Source organism: Lottia gigantea (assembly GCF_000327385.1).
Source record: "Lottia gigantea unplaced genomic scaffold LOTGIsca_62, whole genome shotgun sequence".
Classification (NCBI taxonomy): domain Eukaryota; kingdom Metazoa; phylum Mollusca; class Gastropoda; family Lottiidae; genus Lottia; species Lottia gigantea.
Window position 1 is genome coordinate 1,641,368 of NW_008710115.1, and position 19,968 is coordinate 1,661,335.

Here is a 19,968-nt window from a genome sequence, read left to right on the forward strand (position 1 = left end):
ATGCTATATACTACTATGTATCTATTTGATCAAACTGAATTTGTTTTATAATGTTTAATTAAACAAGTGGAGTGTACTAATTGTTAATTGAGCAGTTTGACCTAGTTTTGGTGTGTGGCTTCAGATTCATTGTTTGTTGCTTATTACCAAAGTTTTATTTTTTAGGGAAATCTATGGGTTCAAGCTAATTTAGAAATAAATCCTGGTCTTAGAAGAAGAGTTATTCCATGTCCATGCTGTAAACAGAAAAACCTGAAAGCTAATACTAATAACCATATTAAATGTTGGAATTGTAAAACCAATTTTTGTTTCCAATGTAAATCAAGATTAACTGGGATTATTACACAACATTTTACTGCTACAAAACCATGTCAACAACATTCGTGGGATGAATGATAGGGATGGTTGTCAAAATATTTCTGTCTTAACTGTATATGTAAGCTGTATATATCACTTTTCAGAATCTATATCCAGCATCTGATTCCTTTGTAATTTCTGAAAAAGTTGATTTTAGAAGTGACAGTCTAAATTATTAAATTTCAAATAATTATGCAATTACCCTATATTTTCAAATATAGCGCGCACACATTATTACCCTTCTTAATAGATCAAATAGATGGAAAAAGCTCAATACCAAGTAGTTTTGCAAGGACCATCCAGAAGATGGGAGGCTCTAAAATCAAAGTTGTTATCCTTGTTAAATATTGTTTGATGTATCTTTCTAAAAAAGGAAGAAATCTATGAAGCATTTTACATAAAGAAAAAAACTTGATAATCTTGTTATATCTTTTTTCTTCTTAATTTACATTATTTGTGTATAATTTATTGAATTGTGGAATATGGTAATTCTATTTTTTCTAAGCATACTGTGATTATTATGATATATTTTTTTTATCTTTTATTGTCTTTCAAGACCTACATTAATATGTTAAACTAAGATTTTGTAAATATACACTTTTAAAATAAATAGTTGTTTTAATTTGAAATTGGATGTAATAATTCAGGTTTTTAAAGGCATAATGTGCTTATTTGAACACTGATAGTATATTGAGGTATTCAATTGTTTTGTATGCTCATATGAATTGATTGGACATATATTTCCCTGGTCCGTGAAACTTTATTTTCAACTAGGCCAAAAAAATAAACCCACCTTGTGTAATTGCCATTGTTTTTTCCAATTTATAGCAGGGTTGAATGCAGATTGACAAATCTGATAAGCAAATTGCAATAAATAAAAGACCCATTGTAAATAACTTGGAGTTGTTCAACACTTCCAACAATGAAATCGTTGATTTGGTCAGGATTGAGTCCAACGGTTTCAGTGGGTCAAGTTCAAGGAGTAGAAAGGAGAGACGGGGGAAGTTTAGAGGGAGAGAGAAATGGCGTTGGGTCAATAGAAAGAAGAGACAGGGAAGTTGAGAGGGTAATGGCGTTGGGTCAGTAGAGAGAAGAGACAGGTAAGTTGAGAGGGAGAGACAAATGGCGTTGGGTCAGTAGAAAGAAGAGACTGGGGAAGTTGAGAGGGAAATGGCGTTGGGTCAGTAGATAGAAGAGACAGGTAAGTTGAGAGGGAGAGACAAATGGCGTTGGGTCAGTAGAGAGAAGAGACAGGTAAGTTGAGAGGGAGAGAGAAATGGCGTTGGGTCAGTAGAGAGAAGAGACAGGTAAGTTGAGAGGGAGAGACAAATGGCGTTGGGTCAGTAGATAGAAGAGACAGGTAAGTTGAGAGGGAGAGACAAATGGCGTTGGGTCAGTAGAAAGAAGAAACTGGGGAAGTTGAGAGGGAAATGGCGTTGGGTCAGTAGAAAGAAGAGACAGGGAAATTGAGAGGGAAATGGCGTTGGGTCAGTAGAGAGAAGAGACAGGTAAGTTGAGAGGGAGAGATAAATGGCGTTGGGTCAGTAGAGAGAAGAGACAGGTAAGTTGAGAGGGAGAGAGAAATGGCGTTGGGTCGGTAGAAAGAAGAGACAGGGAAGTTGAGAGGGAAATGGCGTTGGGTCAGTAGAGAGAAGAGACAGGTAAGTTGAGAGGGAGAGACAAATGGTGTTGGGTCAGTAGAGAGAAGAGACAGGTAAGTTGAGAGGGAGAGACAAATGGCGTTGGGTAAGTAGAAAGAAGAGACTGGGGAAGTTGAGAGAGAGAGAGAGAAATAGCGGTAGGTCAGTAGGAAGAAGAGACAGGGGAAGTTGAGGGGGAAATGGCGTTGGGTCAGTAGAAAGAAGAGACAGGGGAAGTTGAGAGGGAGAGAGAAATGGCGCTAGGTCAGCAGGAAGAGGAGGCAAGGTAGATAGAGAGGAAAAGGACAGGAACTAAGAGAACATGAGTGAAGTTGGTGAAGGTAGTCATATTTATGAAGAGGCTGTTGAATATATTTTTATTATATTATACCGATCTAAGGGTCGACCCGAATTCTTCTTTGATAATAAAGGAGAAATTGAGGATTGTTATAATGAGAAATAGTAAAAATAGTAAATTATTATAGCGAGAAATAGTAAATTATTATAGCGAGAAATAGTAAATTATTATAGCGAATAATGAAGAATTATTATAGCGGGAAATGAAGAATTGTCATAGAATTGTGAAACGGAACTGAAAATTGAGACTTGTTTTAAAGAGAAATAGAGAGAAACAGAGAATTGTTATAATGAGAAATAGAGAAATAAAGATTTATAATTATGAAATAACACAACACAAGACAATATTATGGAATATAACACACTTCTTTAATAAGGTTGGGCACATAACGTTTCAACACAATACACACGTGTCGTCATCAAATGCAATGGAGAGTAAAACATAAAATATATACCAACAAGAAACAATATAAAGATTAAGAGGGACACTATAGATAAACCTTTTATCGCATGTCGTTCAAATCTTATATAATTATGAAAAACAAGGAATATTGATCAAATTGAGAAAAATTTTATTGTAATAAGAAATTGAGAATTTTGTAACAAGAATTTGAGAATTATTTGTATAATGAAAATGTAATTATTTCATTTGCATGTGATAACGTATCGGATATGTTCTTTCATCTCATGAATGCCAGACTATATCTAAATATTGCCATTCTTTGCGTCGGATGGTGGTCAACTTTCAAGATATCCTCTACACCTGCTGTACAATTAAAACCTAACTTTATAACATTAATTATTTAGTTATTGGTTGGTCTGATCAGGGATTACCTATTGTTGAATTAATCCCATTGAAAATATACAAGGCTCAGGACGGTAGGGGGTTCATCTTACCTGTGATAATGATTACAATGAGGTCACAGATTAACGTTTGTTTTCAGAAACTAATCTTTTCGGACTTTATTTAAATTGTAGACTTGATCACAACATTCAGTCCAGTGTAGGTCGTTGAACATATTCGGTCACCTTGTGTGTTTTCTCTCTGTTCTACCAACTTTTTCCTTACTTAAGAGATAAGATCATTATGTTGCAACAGTCTCATATCAAAAAGGATCTATTTCAATAACAATGAAGCGGAAGATACGATCGTGAATTTGATCTTTATTGCTTGTTATCGTGTAAGGAAAAGAGGATTCGTCTTGTGTGTTAAGATAACTGCGTGCCCCATTTGATCTGTAAAAGGATTTCAAAATTCAGGTAAGTGAAATCAAATACTTAATTCAAGACATACATACAAAGCACAAATTTTTTAAGCAATTACGCTGTATATATTTATCACAGATATTGAAGTTAATCATCTTAATCTATTTAGTTGAAAGGGTAGGGATTCAATTTACACCATGTGTGGATAATTAAACAGAAATGGCGAAATTCAAATATATGTCTTGCAAATCAGCAGTTATCTTAATATATCATCGATATTTGGAGGTGGTATATATTGATTGAAATTAAATAAGGTCAGTATAAGATTAAAGACCGGAGTTATAATCAGATTATTTTGATCTAGGGATTATAGCGGATTATTGTAATATCATGCAATAACAAGTCTATAAGATCCATTATATATCAAATGAACATAATGTTAAAGTCATTTATGTGGTTGTTGGTCGTTATTATTTCTTAAAAGGATTGTAATATGCATATATGTAGCCTACTGGGTATGTAAAACGAATTATATCACAAGTTTATACAATATACAATACAAAATATTCAGTTCAACGAGGTCTTTTAAATAATACAACTATAAAACTATATAGGTCAAATAGGAATAATAAGGGTTACTCTTATTGACCCTTTAAACGGTTGTAAACGTTATAAAGTTATGCTAATATTTTTATATTAATATGTTAAGTTGTTTAATTTTCCTTTCATTAACCTGGGAAAGTGTTTATTGACAATATCATTGGCCATACGGGGCTATAACACACCATATCTAATAAGCCATTATACGAATACGAAGCGGTTGATACAGTAGGTTACAGGTAATGTCTATCGTATTTCATAAATATAGACTTTTTCTGAAATATGTAAAGGTGGAAGTTTGGAAAATAGTTCTCAGATTGCTAAATCCGAAAAGTTTATATTTGCGTGCCAACCATTTGATAGGGGTATAAAACAGGGTTGCTTGTTGTGCCCTTGACTATGATTTATGTTTAATCATGATATGACGACTTTGCAGTCTATTATTTATCAAAAAAATATATTGATAAATAAATCCATTAGTTATGCATGTAAGCTAAATTTTATCATTTTGTCGCCGTCTCACCCATGTTCTAAAAACATATTATGAAGGGAAAAAAATGTTATTATTAGGAGTATTAAACAGTCGTGTTTAAAATTAAATAAATAAAATCGAATACCTTTTTTTTTTATCTATATTTAATGTCCACGTAAATTTTTGAATAATTAGCTCAACAATATTGACCAGATATGCTAATCTTTGACTTATACAGATAACTAGACACTTTTTTATAATGAAATTGGTTAAAGGAGGGACGTCGGCGTTTTTACTACGTTGAGATAGAAAAAGTGTCAAAGCTTAAGATTATCACAAAGATTTAAAATAAATAGATCAAGAAAGATGTCGTGATTTCACTTTAATTCATTATTTGTCTTATCACCTCGACCCTGGCCACCCACCTTTTAATGTCGGCCTCTTCTTTAATATATTAACACTTGCCCTCTTTACAGTTTTTACTATTTCACATGGCGAGAATGGTAATTAACAATATTTTTGATATTTTCAGATACATCAAATCACGAGCGTAATAAGTAGGGAGACCTGTAGTTCCAAGACAGCATCAAATGACCATTATCTGTATTCTATAGGAGATGAGTGATTAAAGGATTCAATGGTGCAGTTCTTTGTATATTATGTTAGTTTCTATGACCTTAGACCATTTTCACACTTGTAAACCCTAGCTTCAGCATACCTGGCTAGTTAGATTTCGTGTGTCAAATGCTATTAATTGACTTTACAGGTTTTGTGTTTAAAGTCGTGATCAGGAGTAAAATCTGAATGTTTAAAGATCAGTCGGGCTGTTTGTTTACCAGAATTCACATCGTTTCTGCACCGGATTGACTGAACACAAAGAAAGAAAAGGAAGACGCCGGTTTCTTCAATGACAAATATTTCAGAAAATAAATACGACCATTTAGTCCAACTTTTGACAATGTGTCTTTTAAGATAAGAAGATTATTTTGGTTCATAGTCAAACAAAATCTCCCAGAATGGAAGTGAACGTTTAGTTGGCTGCATTATGACATTGTTGGATATCATTACGTAAAACGAAGAGTATATACTATGAGTAAACGTCAAAATTTTGAATGAACCTGCCAAAATGCTGCGAGAGGTTTTTGTATTCGGTATTATTTTGTTGTATGCGGAAACAATTCTACAACTATATGTCGTGTTTCAAACAACTATTCCATTTACAATATTTGTGTCATCTCTAGTGCTTATTGTGTTATCTTATATCCTCGCCAATATCACATCTTTGGTATGGATATTAAAAAGTGATCTTCAGAAACCTCCAATAAACAAAACAGTTTGTGTTGCCTGTCACTGTTTGCAGCTGGGACTAATTTGGAGACTTCATAATTTACGTAGTCAGGGAATCGAGCGACAAATTCTGATAATACGATTTATCCATTGTGGTATACAGACTATTCCGTTTCTCATACTTCATGGTGGTGTTGATCTGCTGCAACTCGTACTCCAAGATGGTGGCATCATCTCCGCTTTAACATTATTTATATCATGTTTATCTTTATCAATATCATTCAGTTCTTATTCATTAAAATATTCTTTAGTTAATTGTGATGATTCGGAAATTCAAAAATTTGGAAAGCGTTTTACGGGTGTTTTTCTTTTATGTTTTGGAACGTTTTTGATGCTGGCTACCCGCATTGTGACTATCATATTGATGGCTTCTGTGGTTGTTTATTGGGCAACTGTTCCTGGTTGGGTCCATTTTATACTGGTGTTTTTCACTTTTATGACATGTACGAAGGATATTACTTGGAAAGTGAAACGCTGTAGTCCATGGAATTTGTGTCGTTTTACAGCTTTGTCTTTTTTCCATGTCTTTGAAATGATGGAATCTAATTTACGTATAATACAATGTAAATATGTGGCGTTTTATGCCCTGATATTAGTGGAGAATATAGTTATGTCAGCTGTGTGGCTTCTGTATTCTGATAAAGATTATTTAACCAAGTTGATCACCGTTGTGTTTCTGTTAATGTGTTTTGTGTGCGCTCTGATCGCTAAATATTCCGGATGTTATCTTCTTACCATCATAAGTGAAATAAAACCGACTGTGGCCAAAAGTTCTGTTTACGTTAGCAAATCAGAGTGCAAATCTAAGGGATTAAAGTCTTCCAAGAAAACAATTTCTAGTCTGCATCATACAACATCAGCAGAAAGTCAAACAACAGAGACCGTCATATCACGATGTACTTCCGGTGGTACCCAGAACACCGATTTGGATTACGAGTCTTTCAATCACGATTTAATATTTCCGCACATGAAGTCCAGTTTCCAACAAAAAGCATCGATTTCAAAGAAACATATTTTAAGTGAAACGAATTCTTTGGTTCGTTTCACTGCGTCATCAACTCAGAGATCAAGTCCGTCCATTCCTGGTACAGCCTTTGTTTCAAGTCTTAATGAGAGTGATCAAGATATAACATTGTGTACACCGCGAAATAACAAACGTGTGACAGGAAGAAGGGGCTTCAAACTGGGAAATCCCCGACCTTTTACAATACACGGCGGTATCTTTCTGGATGATTCATACTTGAATAGTAGAACGCATCTCCGAAATCCAAATTTACACAAGAGGATTCAGAGGACACAGAGTATGTATGTTGATGATACTTGTCGAACACGGACAGTCCTTCCACTCAATGTCAACAAATTAACCAAACATCCGGTATGGTACACAGATTCACTTAGTGATAGTTTTAGTTTACGATCTGATGGTGATGATGAGGACTATTATAATGACGAGGACACCTCAGTCTCGAAAACAACTTCATCCAATACAAAACTGACATTTTCTTCCAGTGATCGTGCAATGTGGAACAGTTCCACTCGACCCTCTTTTGAAAATCTGGATCGTCTTCCCACCAAAACTGTTGAAGCAGATACAAGAATCAAATCGTGGCTTTTAGAAACCGTCAACATCTTTGATCTTATACATGAAAAGACACACGAAGACCACTGGACGATTCGACGTCTGAACGGTAGATCATCAAGTGCCAAATTCAGCAGTAAGCAAACTGCCGTGGACAATTCAAAATCTTTTCAGAGCAGAGATCAAATTTGTAGGAAAAATAGCTTTCAGGAACATAGGCCTATAATTAAACATTTCAACGTTCCCATTTCCAAATATGGTCCATGCCGCGAGCAAAACAAACCAATTACACAAGATAATCGTAAAAACGACACCAAAAGACCTTCGCGGCTACACGGACACAAAAATAGCTTAAAAGAGATTGATAAACTGAAACAGTTCATACAAAGCACCGAATGTGTTGCCGAACAATCTGAATCAGTGCCACCGAAATTTTATTTTCAGAAATATCGTTTAAATGATAGAGAGTCGAAAGAGGTGCTGAATTCTTCAGGATTACAGACATTTCCTCGCCCCTTACAGGCAGAGCAGCAAATGTTTCAATCGCATCAAGCAACACGAGTAAATAGTCGCCACCAACCTTCAATATCTGTAGAATCTTTGGTGTAAGATATATGCCTAGCTGGACTAGAGATCTCATAGATAATATGACGTTTTATTTAACAACGTACAATGTGCCAAATATTGAATGTATTATGAAATACATGATAAATTATGTACAGTATATCATAGAAGGATAATGTGATGATTATTAATGACGAATAAATTTATCATAATAACTTAACATGATGGTTGTTTGATTGAGATCTGGATTTTTATGGGTCTGCTGCTTCAAAATGAAGGGTGCTTTTAATACGGATTTCCTAGCTGTTAACACGGACATTTGTAATGAATCTGACAATATTCTTAAGCAAAGTACGTTCACAGTAAGAATTCTATCAATCATATGCTATTTAGAGTAAAGTTTGTTTACTGTACAAGTATGAACGGGATCCTTAAAGTATGAGCAAGACCTATATTATGATCAGATGGTCTGAACATAAGAAGCACCAAAAGTAAACTAATCGAATCACAGGGAATCACGTTAATCAATAAGATCTTCGTCTTTCATCAGTTTATCACGAACTTCAGTCAATGTGTATCCTAAAAGATTTTTCCCTCGCCATGTTTTGCTGTCCCATGCCAATTCGTTTTTCTCTGAGAGTCCTATACCCCATATCCTATCCATAGGACTGGCTTCCGCTAATGTTTTTGGATACGTCTGGAATAACTGCTCTTTCAACGTCTCATTCTGTGAAAACTGAAAAAGATCAACAAATTCTAAAGGTAATGTAGCCTATGTACGCCCTACTGGGTCGTACCTGGGTCATACCAACTTGCTGAACATCATGTCATCTGCAACATCTTCAATACAAATCAGTCCTCGTTTCTTATCTTTTGTGCTCAGGAGGAATTATAGTGTTAGCAGAAAGCTCTGTATGTTGGGGAAAGTGGCCTACCTTAGCTTCGTTTCCGGTTCTAACAATATCCACACAATGCTTATTCCAAACATCTGCATCGAAATCTTTTACTCTTCGTCCACATTTCTTCATCTCAGCCGGGTTGCTTGTCTTTAATATAGCTTTTTTCATTACCTCGTCGTTAAACAGAACTAAAAAAATCCAATGAAATGTGCCTTTGATTTCAGTTTTATTTTTGGCAGGTCTATCCTATGGTAGCCTATTTCAATTATTATTTAAACCTTATTAATTTACGAATTAGGCTAAAAAAAATTATTGTCAAACAGTTTCTAAGTAAATAAATATATTAATAAGCCAAAATTGCTAGATATCCAGATATTTCTGGATAAAACATTAACATTCTAATACTATTACAAACAATCGGTAAAAACATAAAATTAATTTCAAATGGCCTTATAATATCTGTCGTAGAAATAGACTATTAACAGAACGTGTACTGCTACTAACCTGCTTTACTGTACATCATATACTGTTCAGCACAACTGAATTCTTTATCATCAACACTAAATTTACTCGAGTGGAACTGACTAAATGGAGATTCTTTACGATAGAAGAAGAAAAATCGTTGTTTTCCCTTTAAATCCGATTTCATCCGCTTCGAATAATCCACATTACTACTTTCATTTTCAACTACAGTGGTATTACTATTAGTAGCCATGGTAGGGCCTATATCTCAAGTATTAATCCTCTATAATCACAAAAAAGGGTGAAAATCCGCAATATGAATCGATTTAGATACAGATACACACCTTATATGGTTCACTTAAACATAATAAACTGTTATGTTGGTATTTTCTATATTTATTGGTCACTATTACAACTGTTGTTGAAATCTCAAATCTATATATATAACTACTTGAAATATAATATTAAGGGAGATAATCGCTGTTTGGATTTTCTATAGAAAATAAAAGCCAACATTTTTTACAGCCAAAACGATTCATGATCTCTCGAGACCGAAGAGATATTTTCGACGATCACAAAAGCGTCAACTATATTGATCATAGTATTTTCAACTTTCAGACGAGAACAATTAGTACAAGTTACTCCCCTTGAGATGCTTTTCCCCCACTGAGCTATAGGATATCTATGTTTTCCCCCGTTATCACCACCAGGGCAGAGATGAGCTCAAGTCATTCTCTGGTACCACTATATGTGGTTAATTTAATGATCACTGTATTCCGGATCATTATTACTTTAGCTTTGAATTCTCAATTCTTATATAATGAATGCAATTACTCTAAGGCAGTACGTACTAAACAGTTTAGATAAGGAACTAATTTTTTTTACTGAAAGTCAGCCCCAAATCATTACTATCACGTAGTTTCGAGACGGAAACAACTGGAGAACAAAATAAACCTTCTTTCAGAAGAATTTTGCTTTTAATTTTTGAATCATATAATTCATTTGTCTTTATGCGTACGGACCCTAACTGTTATTCATACTAACCATTCAATACATTATCAACCTTTGGACAAGGACATTAAGTCAAATAGTTTGTTTATTATTCTATGGGTGACATTGATCTCTGAAACCAATGGCATGGACAAGACGTAAAACTAAATTGTTTTATGAGGATTCAAGAAAATGATCATCTAACAAACATCCCCGGTGCCCAACCTGGGGTGTTTTCACCCTCTGTAGGTGTGGGACTAGGGTGTCAGGGGTATGGCCAACTGTTTAGGAGAAGAATTTGTTTTTAATTGAGAGAGTACCTCACATCAACACCTTTTAAAAATGTGGATGAAACATATTTTCGGAGTGCGAAAGGTCCAGGTTATTGCTTCAGGACTCAGAGAGCTGAAAAAGGTTGGAAACCACTGTATTACATCCTCAAAGACACTTCTCTCATTAGAGATTTCCTGTCCTATTTTGTATACACTTAAGCCTGTGTTTGCAATACTCGTATTTTCTGTCAATATATGTGGTATCCTACCATAACATTACCTAACAATCACCAGGCTAGATATTATTGGTAGAATATTTCACAAAAATAGAATTGTTTGATTGATGGCTTTTAATTTAAGTACAAAATGTTACATTTAAAACAAACAATATTGACAATAATTTCATTATGTTCTTTAACAATTAAAGATAACAATATTAAATTATTACAGAGGATCCTAAATAGAACAAAATCAAGTAGAACGCTGTAATTGTTTTCAAAGACTAGTATATGCAATTCCAAATACTCTTTTTAGACATATTTTTTTTTGATATATAAACTGATATTTAGTTACTCCATGCAATCACAGAATCAATCATTAATATTTCAGCCTTGTAATGTAGACCTGACATACCTTCATTGGTCAAACTTCGCATTCCATTGCAGGCAATGAGGTCGTGTCATATTTTTATTTACCTTCATTAACATATTAATAAAACATATACCATTATTATGGTAATGGGTAACAAGTAACCTAATATTATATTTAAATTTCTTTAATTATTAATATTCAATAAACATTATCATTAAATAGAATATATCTACATCTACCTAATAACAACTTGTACATTGAGAAAGAAGACGTTAAGACAATATTAAAAAAATTTTAACGTGGGTTGATATACGTTAAGCTTAAGCATCATGAATTAGGCCCACTTTTTAAACACAATTTTTTACTGATATTTCTCCAAGGAAATTCTAATTGGAATAGTTTAGTGAATCTAGTGAGAATCTCTGTTATATATCATCTGTTCTCTTCACCACATCATCTATTAAGACTATAATTTTATTACACTATTTATCTAATCAAAACTATCTATAATGGTACTTAATATCTATCTAAATCAATCGTAAATCCTTACTCAGGGATAACAAGGAATTGTAACACAGCCTTCACAATGACACTTTTCTTAGAAGAAATCTTTTGATCTACATTAATATATATTTACATTTATGACCCTTATATACATGTTCATATTGCACATTAGAATTATTAAAATTTTAAAAATTAACATAATATATACAGAAACAGGAATAATTATGTATATCTCTATCACAATATTATTGTTTAAATCACTGGATACTTTCAATTATAAACCTATTTATATACCAATATAACACTCATACATTATATATATCCATTAAATAACATAATTTAATAACTACTCACTCAACATAATCTTTTATAATTCACTTTATTACACACAGGTAATTTTCTAATTTCTAGACTTGATGTTCAAATGACCTTAAAAGTTTATGGCATTCAATTAACATGATCACAAAAAATGCAACATTCATTAGTTAACTAAACACTATGCCAAATAAGTCATCCTACTAAACTAATCTATGCATGAGGTACATAATGATGTTCAAATGCCACCATTAAAAATAATATCTTTAAACAGGCCTATCACTGTCATTTAGAAAACAAAACATTTTACGCCTCATAGTAAGAAAAACATCAAAGAGCACTAATCTGTTGTGGTTTTTGTGTGAAATTCAAATAAGTGACAACTCGTGTGACAAAACTATGATGAAAAAGACAGAACTGATTGATATAAAATAATTACATGGCATTTAAAATGAATCAATAAATAATAAATACAGAGACCAAGAGGTAATTCTACATAGCTACATAATTATACTTTAACTGATATGACCTAATATTTCTCTATTGGAATCAACCATCATATACGCACTATATATCATACTTTTTAACAAATATACAATAATCTGCCAAGAGGTATATAACATAAATAATTTATAATAACTGTAAATAAAAACTAAGTATAAAGAATTTTATATGATACATGTTAACAAACAATATTAGATCTTTTAAAGTTGAGGTTAATAAATATTTGGGCTGTAATATTCAGTTTACATTTCTATAATGTATTTTTGGTGCTTTTCACTTTTTTCAAATTAAGCATACAAATTAAATAAGTCAAGAGTAACTATAAATAGACTAGAAAGTAGAATGATGAAAGTTATTATGTCCAATGATGAACCAGCAGTTCTTTTTCAGGTAGTTGTCGGAATTTCATAGAACCATCCACGCCACAGGAATATAAATGATGATTAGGACCAATTGCTACTTGAGCAACTCCCGAAGTAGAACCAACATTTCTAAAGAAATTACTCTTACTGTGTTCACCAGGGAAGGAAAATATTAATTGATGAACATCTAAAGCCCAAACCTGCAATAAAAGGAGAAATATCTAAGTAACTGTAACGTCTTATGTTAACCTTGTTGAGTTACAACAATGAGCACTATGTATATTTGTACCAGAACAAAGGGTCACTAATTTTACAGACCTTGATATCTCCTTCTGCTGATCCAGTTACAAAGTATTCTTCTTCAGGATCTATAGTTAGACATTTTATAGGACCATCATGTGCTGTGAATGTGTGTCTTAGTTGGCGCTGACGTAAATCGAATATACAGATTTCGCCCTTCCTTCCACCACTTATTAATAACTGATGTTGTGGTGCATAAACAACAGCAGGACTACCATGTTCATGACATTTAAATGCTAAAAAATAGATTGAATCAGAACATTTCAAAAATATAATACATAAGCTTATACTTGTAATGCACAACCAAACAAATTTATATCTTTTAGACTTTCCCACACTTCCAGCTTACTTTATCTTCATACATCATAAAAATTCACAACTAAACCTATTTTTTGAGACGGAAAAAAAATATCAAGATCACTAATAAGATCGAAAAATAATATAAGTAGGCTAAGCTTATCTTGAGATAACTTACCATGTACCAGTGAACTTCGTTTTGGAAGTAGTGTATCCCACAAACATACATTACGATTCTCTGAAGAATGACCAGCAGTAGCAATAAGACTAGATGAACCAACAAATGTAAAATCACTAGTTGTTTTATTATGGCATGATAAACTCTGTAAAACAGAAAAAAAATATATAAAACAAATTTGAACTTTAAAGTAGGCTTTGAAACAGATGTGAGGGGATAAAATCATCTATACAAATTCTACATCAACTCAAATGTATAGAACTTCAACTGATAAAACAAATATTGAGAAAACTGTTTCTTTCTTTCATTCTTATTAAAGCAACATCAATATACAGGGTATATAATTAGTGAGTCCTACTCACAACACAATGACTGTGGAAATTCTTTTGTAAAAACACACTCATGTCTTGTATTATTTTAGTATTACTTACCATTATTGGTTTGTTGAAACTACTACCAAGACCAACTTGCCACAAACATATAGAACCTTCTATATCACTCACACAACACTGTTAAATATAAACAATAAAACACATATAGTTCTCAGAATAATCAAATTTAAAACATTCTAAAACACATAACACCATTCTAAGCTTGGATTTTTCATCTAAGAATCCTACAAAAATTGGATCAGTATCGTTCAGCATAAGCATCAAAATCCTAGATGATACGTTAGCAGGATTATTTTTAAGTAGATAAAAAAAGATGAGTAATAAGATATACCAACCTTATTACCCTGTGCATTAAATAATACTTTAGTAACTTTAGGAAAGGAACCAGGTTGACGTAAGATACTTAAAGCTTGAGTATGTCCCCATTCCCAGAATCTCACACTTCCATCAGCACTACCAGTTAAATCTGTAACAGAAATCAGATAGGATTTTTTAACATTTGATTTGTGAATAATTTTAAAAGAATTCTATGTTTATTTCATGACTCTAAATGAAAAGAAAAACCCAAGAATTTAATGCTTATGCCCTTAATTCTATTTTGAACCATCTAACAATGTAATGAAATGATGGAAAAAAATATAATACATACAATGTGGAAGATGAGGATGGGAACCAATTCTTCTTACACCTGGAATTTGACGTCTTTGGATCTAAAATTGAAACCAATTGAAATGGTCAGTGAAGAATCAGTATAATATTTTTTAAATACAATATCAATGTTATTATTAGTAAAGCTTTTATTATATATTATCAATAATTATCAATATTATTCTTTTAAATAATTAATTTCTTTATTTAATTAAGTTACATATTAATCAATGAGTAACCAGAGAAATGTAATTAAATTAAATTAAATATGTAGAATTTTGAGAGCACATAAATAAATCATAAGATCATAATAAGACTTCTAATACTCTTACACAAATAACAATTAAAAAAACATACATTTATTACATAAACTTTATAATTTGTTTAAATAAATACTGAAAAAAAAATTGATCAAAAAAAAAATAATGTCAAAACGACATTGAGAAAATAGAAACTATGCCAAGCATGTGACAAAAATTATTCTAAATTTGAAAGTATTCACCTTGAATTTTTTTTTTTGGCGAGTTAAATTCAAAATTAGATTAAAATAAATCTGAATGTGAAAAGAAACTATACACGTGTAATACATATAATCTCACCAAATTAATCAATCGCCAACTTCGATCAATTATAAAATTTGTCATAAATGCATTATTTACACCAGGAATATGAAAATTTTTCACCTGTAACCCACAGAGATAAGCAATAAATATAGAAAAAAAAATGAAAAACAGTACCCAAGATATTTATAGATAACGAGGAAGAGAGAATACCCTCCACCAATGAATACATATCTGTTTATAATGCATTCACTTAAAGGATTGAAAAAGGGTTTTTTAGCCTATGTATGTGTATACTCTTATAGCTTCCATTTGCACTGATCTGATTTCCAGTCCAGATGTAGGTTAGATTGTCAATATCACTATGGTCAATTGAGACAAATGTAATTTTTCCAACAGCGTCATGTTTGGTAGATTTTTTTTGAATTACTAGATACAAATTTATCAAATGGTGCACATGGAATCTATATCTGTACTCGATACTCATACAAAGAATATCTCTTTTTAATCTCTTCAAACCATCCAAGACCCAGTATGAACATTGTCCAAGAATATCACCAGATATTGTAGTAGCAATGCTAATATCATTTGTAAATCAATATCTTATTATGTCACAACCAATGAAAGCATAAAAGTTGACATCATCACAATAAAAAGAAAAGACATAGTCTCATAATGATGGGCAGAATTTTTTAAAACATAGAAACATTTAAATGTCTGTTTTGACTGCCAGATTGCAAATAATAACAGAAATTTTTTAGAAATAAGTTCAAAAGATTTTTTAAAGCAAAATAGAGTACACAGCAGGAATTAATTCTTCCAAATAAAAAAAGATCAAAGATTTCATTTCCAGTTTTCTTCAAACATATCAGAATCTTACAAAGAAAAATTTAGAATGTCTATGAAGCAAGGATTATATAGTGAATTACAAATGAGTATTAGTTATTGAAAGTGAAGGTAAAGTAAAGCATTATACTAACACTTCGCTGAAAAGGGTAAGTCAAATTTATAAGCCTTAATAAGAATCTATCAAGAAGTTTAAATTAAAATCCCAAAGGCCAAGAGAATATTCAAGTATAAAAATTAAAATTAAGAGGGAGACTTTATCCATGGAAAAATTTTGAATTTGATCAAATAAATTAACTTAAATTTAAACATGACTTCTACCATAATAAAGAAAAGAAGAAACTTACAACGCTAGTACCACGCCCTGTTTGAGCGTAAGGGAATGTACCAATAGGAAAAGCTCCAGGAGCAGAAGGAACATAAGGAGTATTTGGTGTATGTGCAGCGCTTGGATTACTAGATACCAGTTGAGGGGAATCTTGAGGTGTCTGGACAACCAAGAATTCAGATATTTCTGGTGGCTGATGACTTGGACTGAAATGTAACAGTTCAGAAAATAATATCTAATACAATCCATGTGGTAACAGTCAAAGGAATGAGAATACAATGCTATCCATGTGGTAACAGTCAAAGGAATGAGAATACAATGCTATCCATGTGGTAACAGTCAAAGGAATGAGAATACAATGCTATCCATGTGGTAACAGTCATCGTCAATGTTAAAGCCAACTTTTGATTCTGGGATATTCATTTTTTGGTATTATCAGACTACTTCTAACAGTGTTTTAGAATTGTTGGCAAAAATTTTTACACCCGTTTGGGTCAAATTTGTCTGAACAATAGTTAAAGAATTTTGTCAGATCATGGATAAATAAAGTTAATCAGAAAAAAAAATGATGCAAAACATCTAGATCAGCATATTAATTAGAATGATTTGATAGCAATTCATAATGTTCATGTAGAACAGACATAACGAGACTGAATTCCACTTACTTTTTAAGATATTCAATATCATACTCTGTTTCATCATCGAGCCAATTTGGTGGGTGTATTATTTTAGATATATCTAATTCTACAAGTTCCTTCTGAGTAGATAATGCTATACAATTCAGGTTAGCCTGGAGAGGTATAGAATTAAAGATATATTGGTATTTGACCAATGATTCACAAATATTATCTGTTTTACAATGCACAAACATTAACAAAATATATCTTAGATAAAGATAATATACTAATAAAATATTACCAGTGAGCAGCTATGCTCATTGCTCTATGGAGTGGACAAAAATTCCAGTTATACTTTTTATTTTGTCAACAATAATTAGTAACTAGTCATGTCAATAAAAGTACCTGAGAAATAGACTATTAATTACTTTTGTAAAATGGATTAGATTAGATTTTTGTCGTTAAAAATACGATGGCAATAAAACATCTTGATGCCCTGGTCCCTTGTGTAAATGTTTGATCAACTGGATTACAAAATATACTAGCATGCAATCCTATATACTAAGAATTAAAATAGGAGTAATTATTGGTTTAATCAGCTATCAAAAGAGCTTGCTCTTAAGCGGCCCATACACGATCAATAATATCGCACAATAGTATTGCGTGAACTGACATTGCGCAGTTATATTGACCGTGTGTGGGTGATATTGAAGGCTTGCACAATAGTATTATGCAAGCCTCAGAATTTCTAAATCTGGTAGAAATTTTTAGGCATGCGCAATTATTTCATTTACAGTGTGTGGGATTTTTCAATTATATTGTGCAATATATTCATTTTACACGACAACCTTCTACTGGAAACATGTCCACCACCCAAGAGAAAAAATTCTGATTGGAGTGCATTGAACTCTATAGAGAACATCCTGTATTATGGAATATCAAAAGTAAAGAATATAGTAATCGGACAATGAAAGACCAGGCTTATAAGGTTCTTGTAACCAAATTTAAGGAGAAGTATCCTACTTGGGAAAAAGATGATGTAAAGAAAAAACTGAATTCCCTTCGAACGAACTTCAGAAAAGAAATGAAAAAAGTTATGGATTCAAAAAAATCAGGTGCTGGTAGTGATGATGTGTATGAGCCTACAGTGTGATACTATAATGCCATGCTATTCCTAATGGACCAACAACAGCCCTAACCCTTGCCGAACTTACGTCCACGCTCTAGAAACCATTGTTTTGCCCAAATCCTTCCTCTGCTCCGTTTTCTACGTCTAGAAGCAAATATCAACGCGATAGCGATCGATGCATCCATTCTGGTCGAAGTTTAAAGTAGAAATGATGCACTTTTGCTCAATACTATTGTGCGATTTGATTGAATCGTGTGTGTCGGTCAGAAAAATAACTCAATTCTATTGTGCAATTCTATTGTGTAATATAATTGATCGTGTATGGTCCGCTTTAAACTAAATGCTAGCTACATGCAAGTAAATTAGGAAAAAACATTGGTGAGGAAAAACTTTATCATCAGTATTTATTAATAGGCCTGTACTCAAACTAAATATTGTTTGTTAGTATATATATGTATAATATAATATCAGTTAGCTGACAATTGTAGTACTATAGAAGAAGTATTTTCTTACTTAACAGATGGCAGAAAGGAAATGACAAACATAATTATTGGGCAGTTTGAAACATTTCTAACAAAAAAGTTATGTTATTAATTTTACTAAAATTGTCTTTACTCTCATGCCATTGGCATTTTTTTCAAGTGACATCATCAAAAAAAAATTCATGATAATAGAGTAAACCTCGAGTTGAATATAATTCTGATGATCTCATTGGGTTACATATTTGATAAATTTCAATTTTATAGAGTCATAGCAATTTAAAATGAAAATATGCAGTCATATCTGTCTACAATTTAAAAACAAATAGAGTGTTGACAGTTGAGGTTGACTGGTCATAGGCCATTATTAATCTAATCTAGTCTACCATGTAGATATTATTGTCACATGTATGGAAGAACAGTGGTGCAAAGAGCTGAAATTGTGCTGGCAATGTATATCCATCTAGACTATTATAACATCTAAAGATAGTGGACCACAGCCATATACGCCCACCACGGCATGCAGATGGTAAAAACGAAACATCCATTTTAAGTTTCATCAAAATCATTTGAAAATTAAGAGAGTAATAGCATATTCAAGATAATGGGGCAAGGGCTTCTAACGGTCGAAAATAGCTCAAATTCAAACTTGATCTTCGTTTTATGAATAGGTCTACACATACCGAATCTCATTTGATTCCATCAAAAAATCTAGTTTTTAGACCATTTACAAGCAAATGTTGACGGACGCACGGACAGGGATGCCGACAATATACGTCCACATAGAGAGATGTGGGCCTATAAAAACAAAATCATAAACATTAGACATTTCCTTAAAGTTTGGCTTCCAATAAAATAGTAGGGTGTTAGATTAAAGAGATTCTAAAGAGATGAGTTACTGTGAAAGTTTTAAGCAATCATTTGCACTATTCTGAATAAGGCCTCACATCTGTGGTTCCTGTACATTTAGAAAAACGTTTTTTAAGAAATCACTATTACAAATTCCATTAAAGTATGATATTTAAGAAAAGTGATGTCATAGGAAACCTCTTCAGAATCCCTTTAAAAAAGATAGAAATATAGAGAAAGCAAGCGGCAAACAGAGGTACAGAGTATAACTAATACCTTATTAGGAGATGGGGAATTGGAAGCCAGCACACTACAATTGTCCTA

The 19,968-nt window shown here is 32.5% G+C and overlaps 4 protein-coding genes across 4 annotated transcripts in view; 1 reads left to right on the plus strand and 3 right to left on the minus strand.

The window, feature by feature from the left end:
- Positions 1–5,758: 5,758 nt before the first annotated feature.
- Positions 5,759–8,167, plus strand: LOTGIDRAFT_166977 (hypothetical protein; the record flags this gene model as incomplete). The annotated part of the gene is made up of 1 exon (XM_009064432.1): positions 5,759–8,167. One exon carries the CDS (start codon positions 5,759–5,761, stop codon positions 8,165–8,167), a length of 2,409 nt encoding a protein of 802 aa, XP_009062680.1.
- Positions 8,168–8,454: 287 nt separating this feature from the next.
- Positions 8,455–9,714, minus strand: LOTGIDRAFT_220498 (hypothetical protein). The gene is made up of 3 exons (XM_009064433.1): positions 9,526–9,714; positions 9,058–9,209; positions 8,455–8,858 (listed from the first exon to the last, which is right to left on the minus strand). The coding sequence occupies exons 1-3, from the start codon at positions 9,668–9,670 to the stop codon at positions 8,643–8,645; spliced, it is 513 nt and encodes a 170-aa protein (XP_009062681.1). The 5' UTR covers positions 9,671–9,714; the 3' UTR covers positions 8,455–8,642.
- Positions 9,715–13,014: 3,300 nt separating this feature from the next.
- Positions 13,015–18,501, minus strand: LOTGIDRAFT_166979 (hypothetical protein; the record flags this gene model as incomplete). The annotated part of the gene is made up of 10 exons (XM_009064434.1): positions 13,015–13,221; positions 13,340–13,557; positions 13,797–13,941; positions 14,228–14,305; positions 14,524–14,654; positions 14,838–14,898; positions 15,436–15,519; positions 16,590–16,776; positions 17,236–17,419; positions 18,402–18,501. The coding sequence occupies 10 exons, from the start codon at positions 18,499–18,501 to the stop codon at positions 13,015–13,017; spliced, it is 1,395 nt and encodes a 464-aa protein (XP_009062682.1).
- A 1,005-nt stretch (positions 18,502–19,506) lies between these two features.
- The window catches only part of LOTGIDRAFT_235301 (hypothetical protein), a gene marked incomplete at both ends in the record, with an annotated part of 30,594 nt that continues 30,132 nt past the window's right edge, over positions 19,507–19,968 (minus strand). Inside the window, one exon of the mRNA XM_009064435.1 lies at positions 19,507–19,593. Within this exon, the coding sequence (XP_009062683.1) occupies positions 19,507–19,593 (87 nt within the window). The remainder of the gene's footprint in view (positions 19,594–19,968) is intronic.

What these genes read in the sequence shown, in the direction of transcription:
- LOTGIDRAFT_220498 (XM_009064433.1), bottom strand. Translation starts at nt 9,670, where the DNA reads ATGAAATCGGATTTAAAGGGAAAACAACGATTTTTCTTCTTCTATCGT. An exon ending in TATGATGTACAGTAAAGCAG is followed by an intron (nt 9,210 to 9,525) that starts GTTAGTAGCAGT and finishes GGATTTTTTTAG; the next exon opens with TTCTGTTTAACGACGAGGTA. An exon ending in GAACCGGAAACGAAGCTAAG is followed by an intron (nt 8,859 to 9,057) that starts GTAGGCCACTTT and finishes GATCTTTTTCAG; the next exon opens with TTTTCACAGAATGAGACGTT.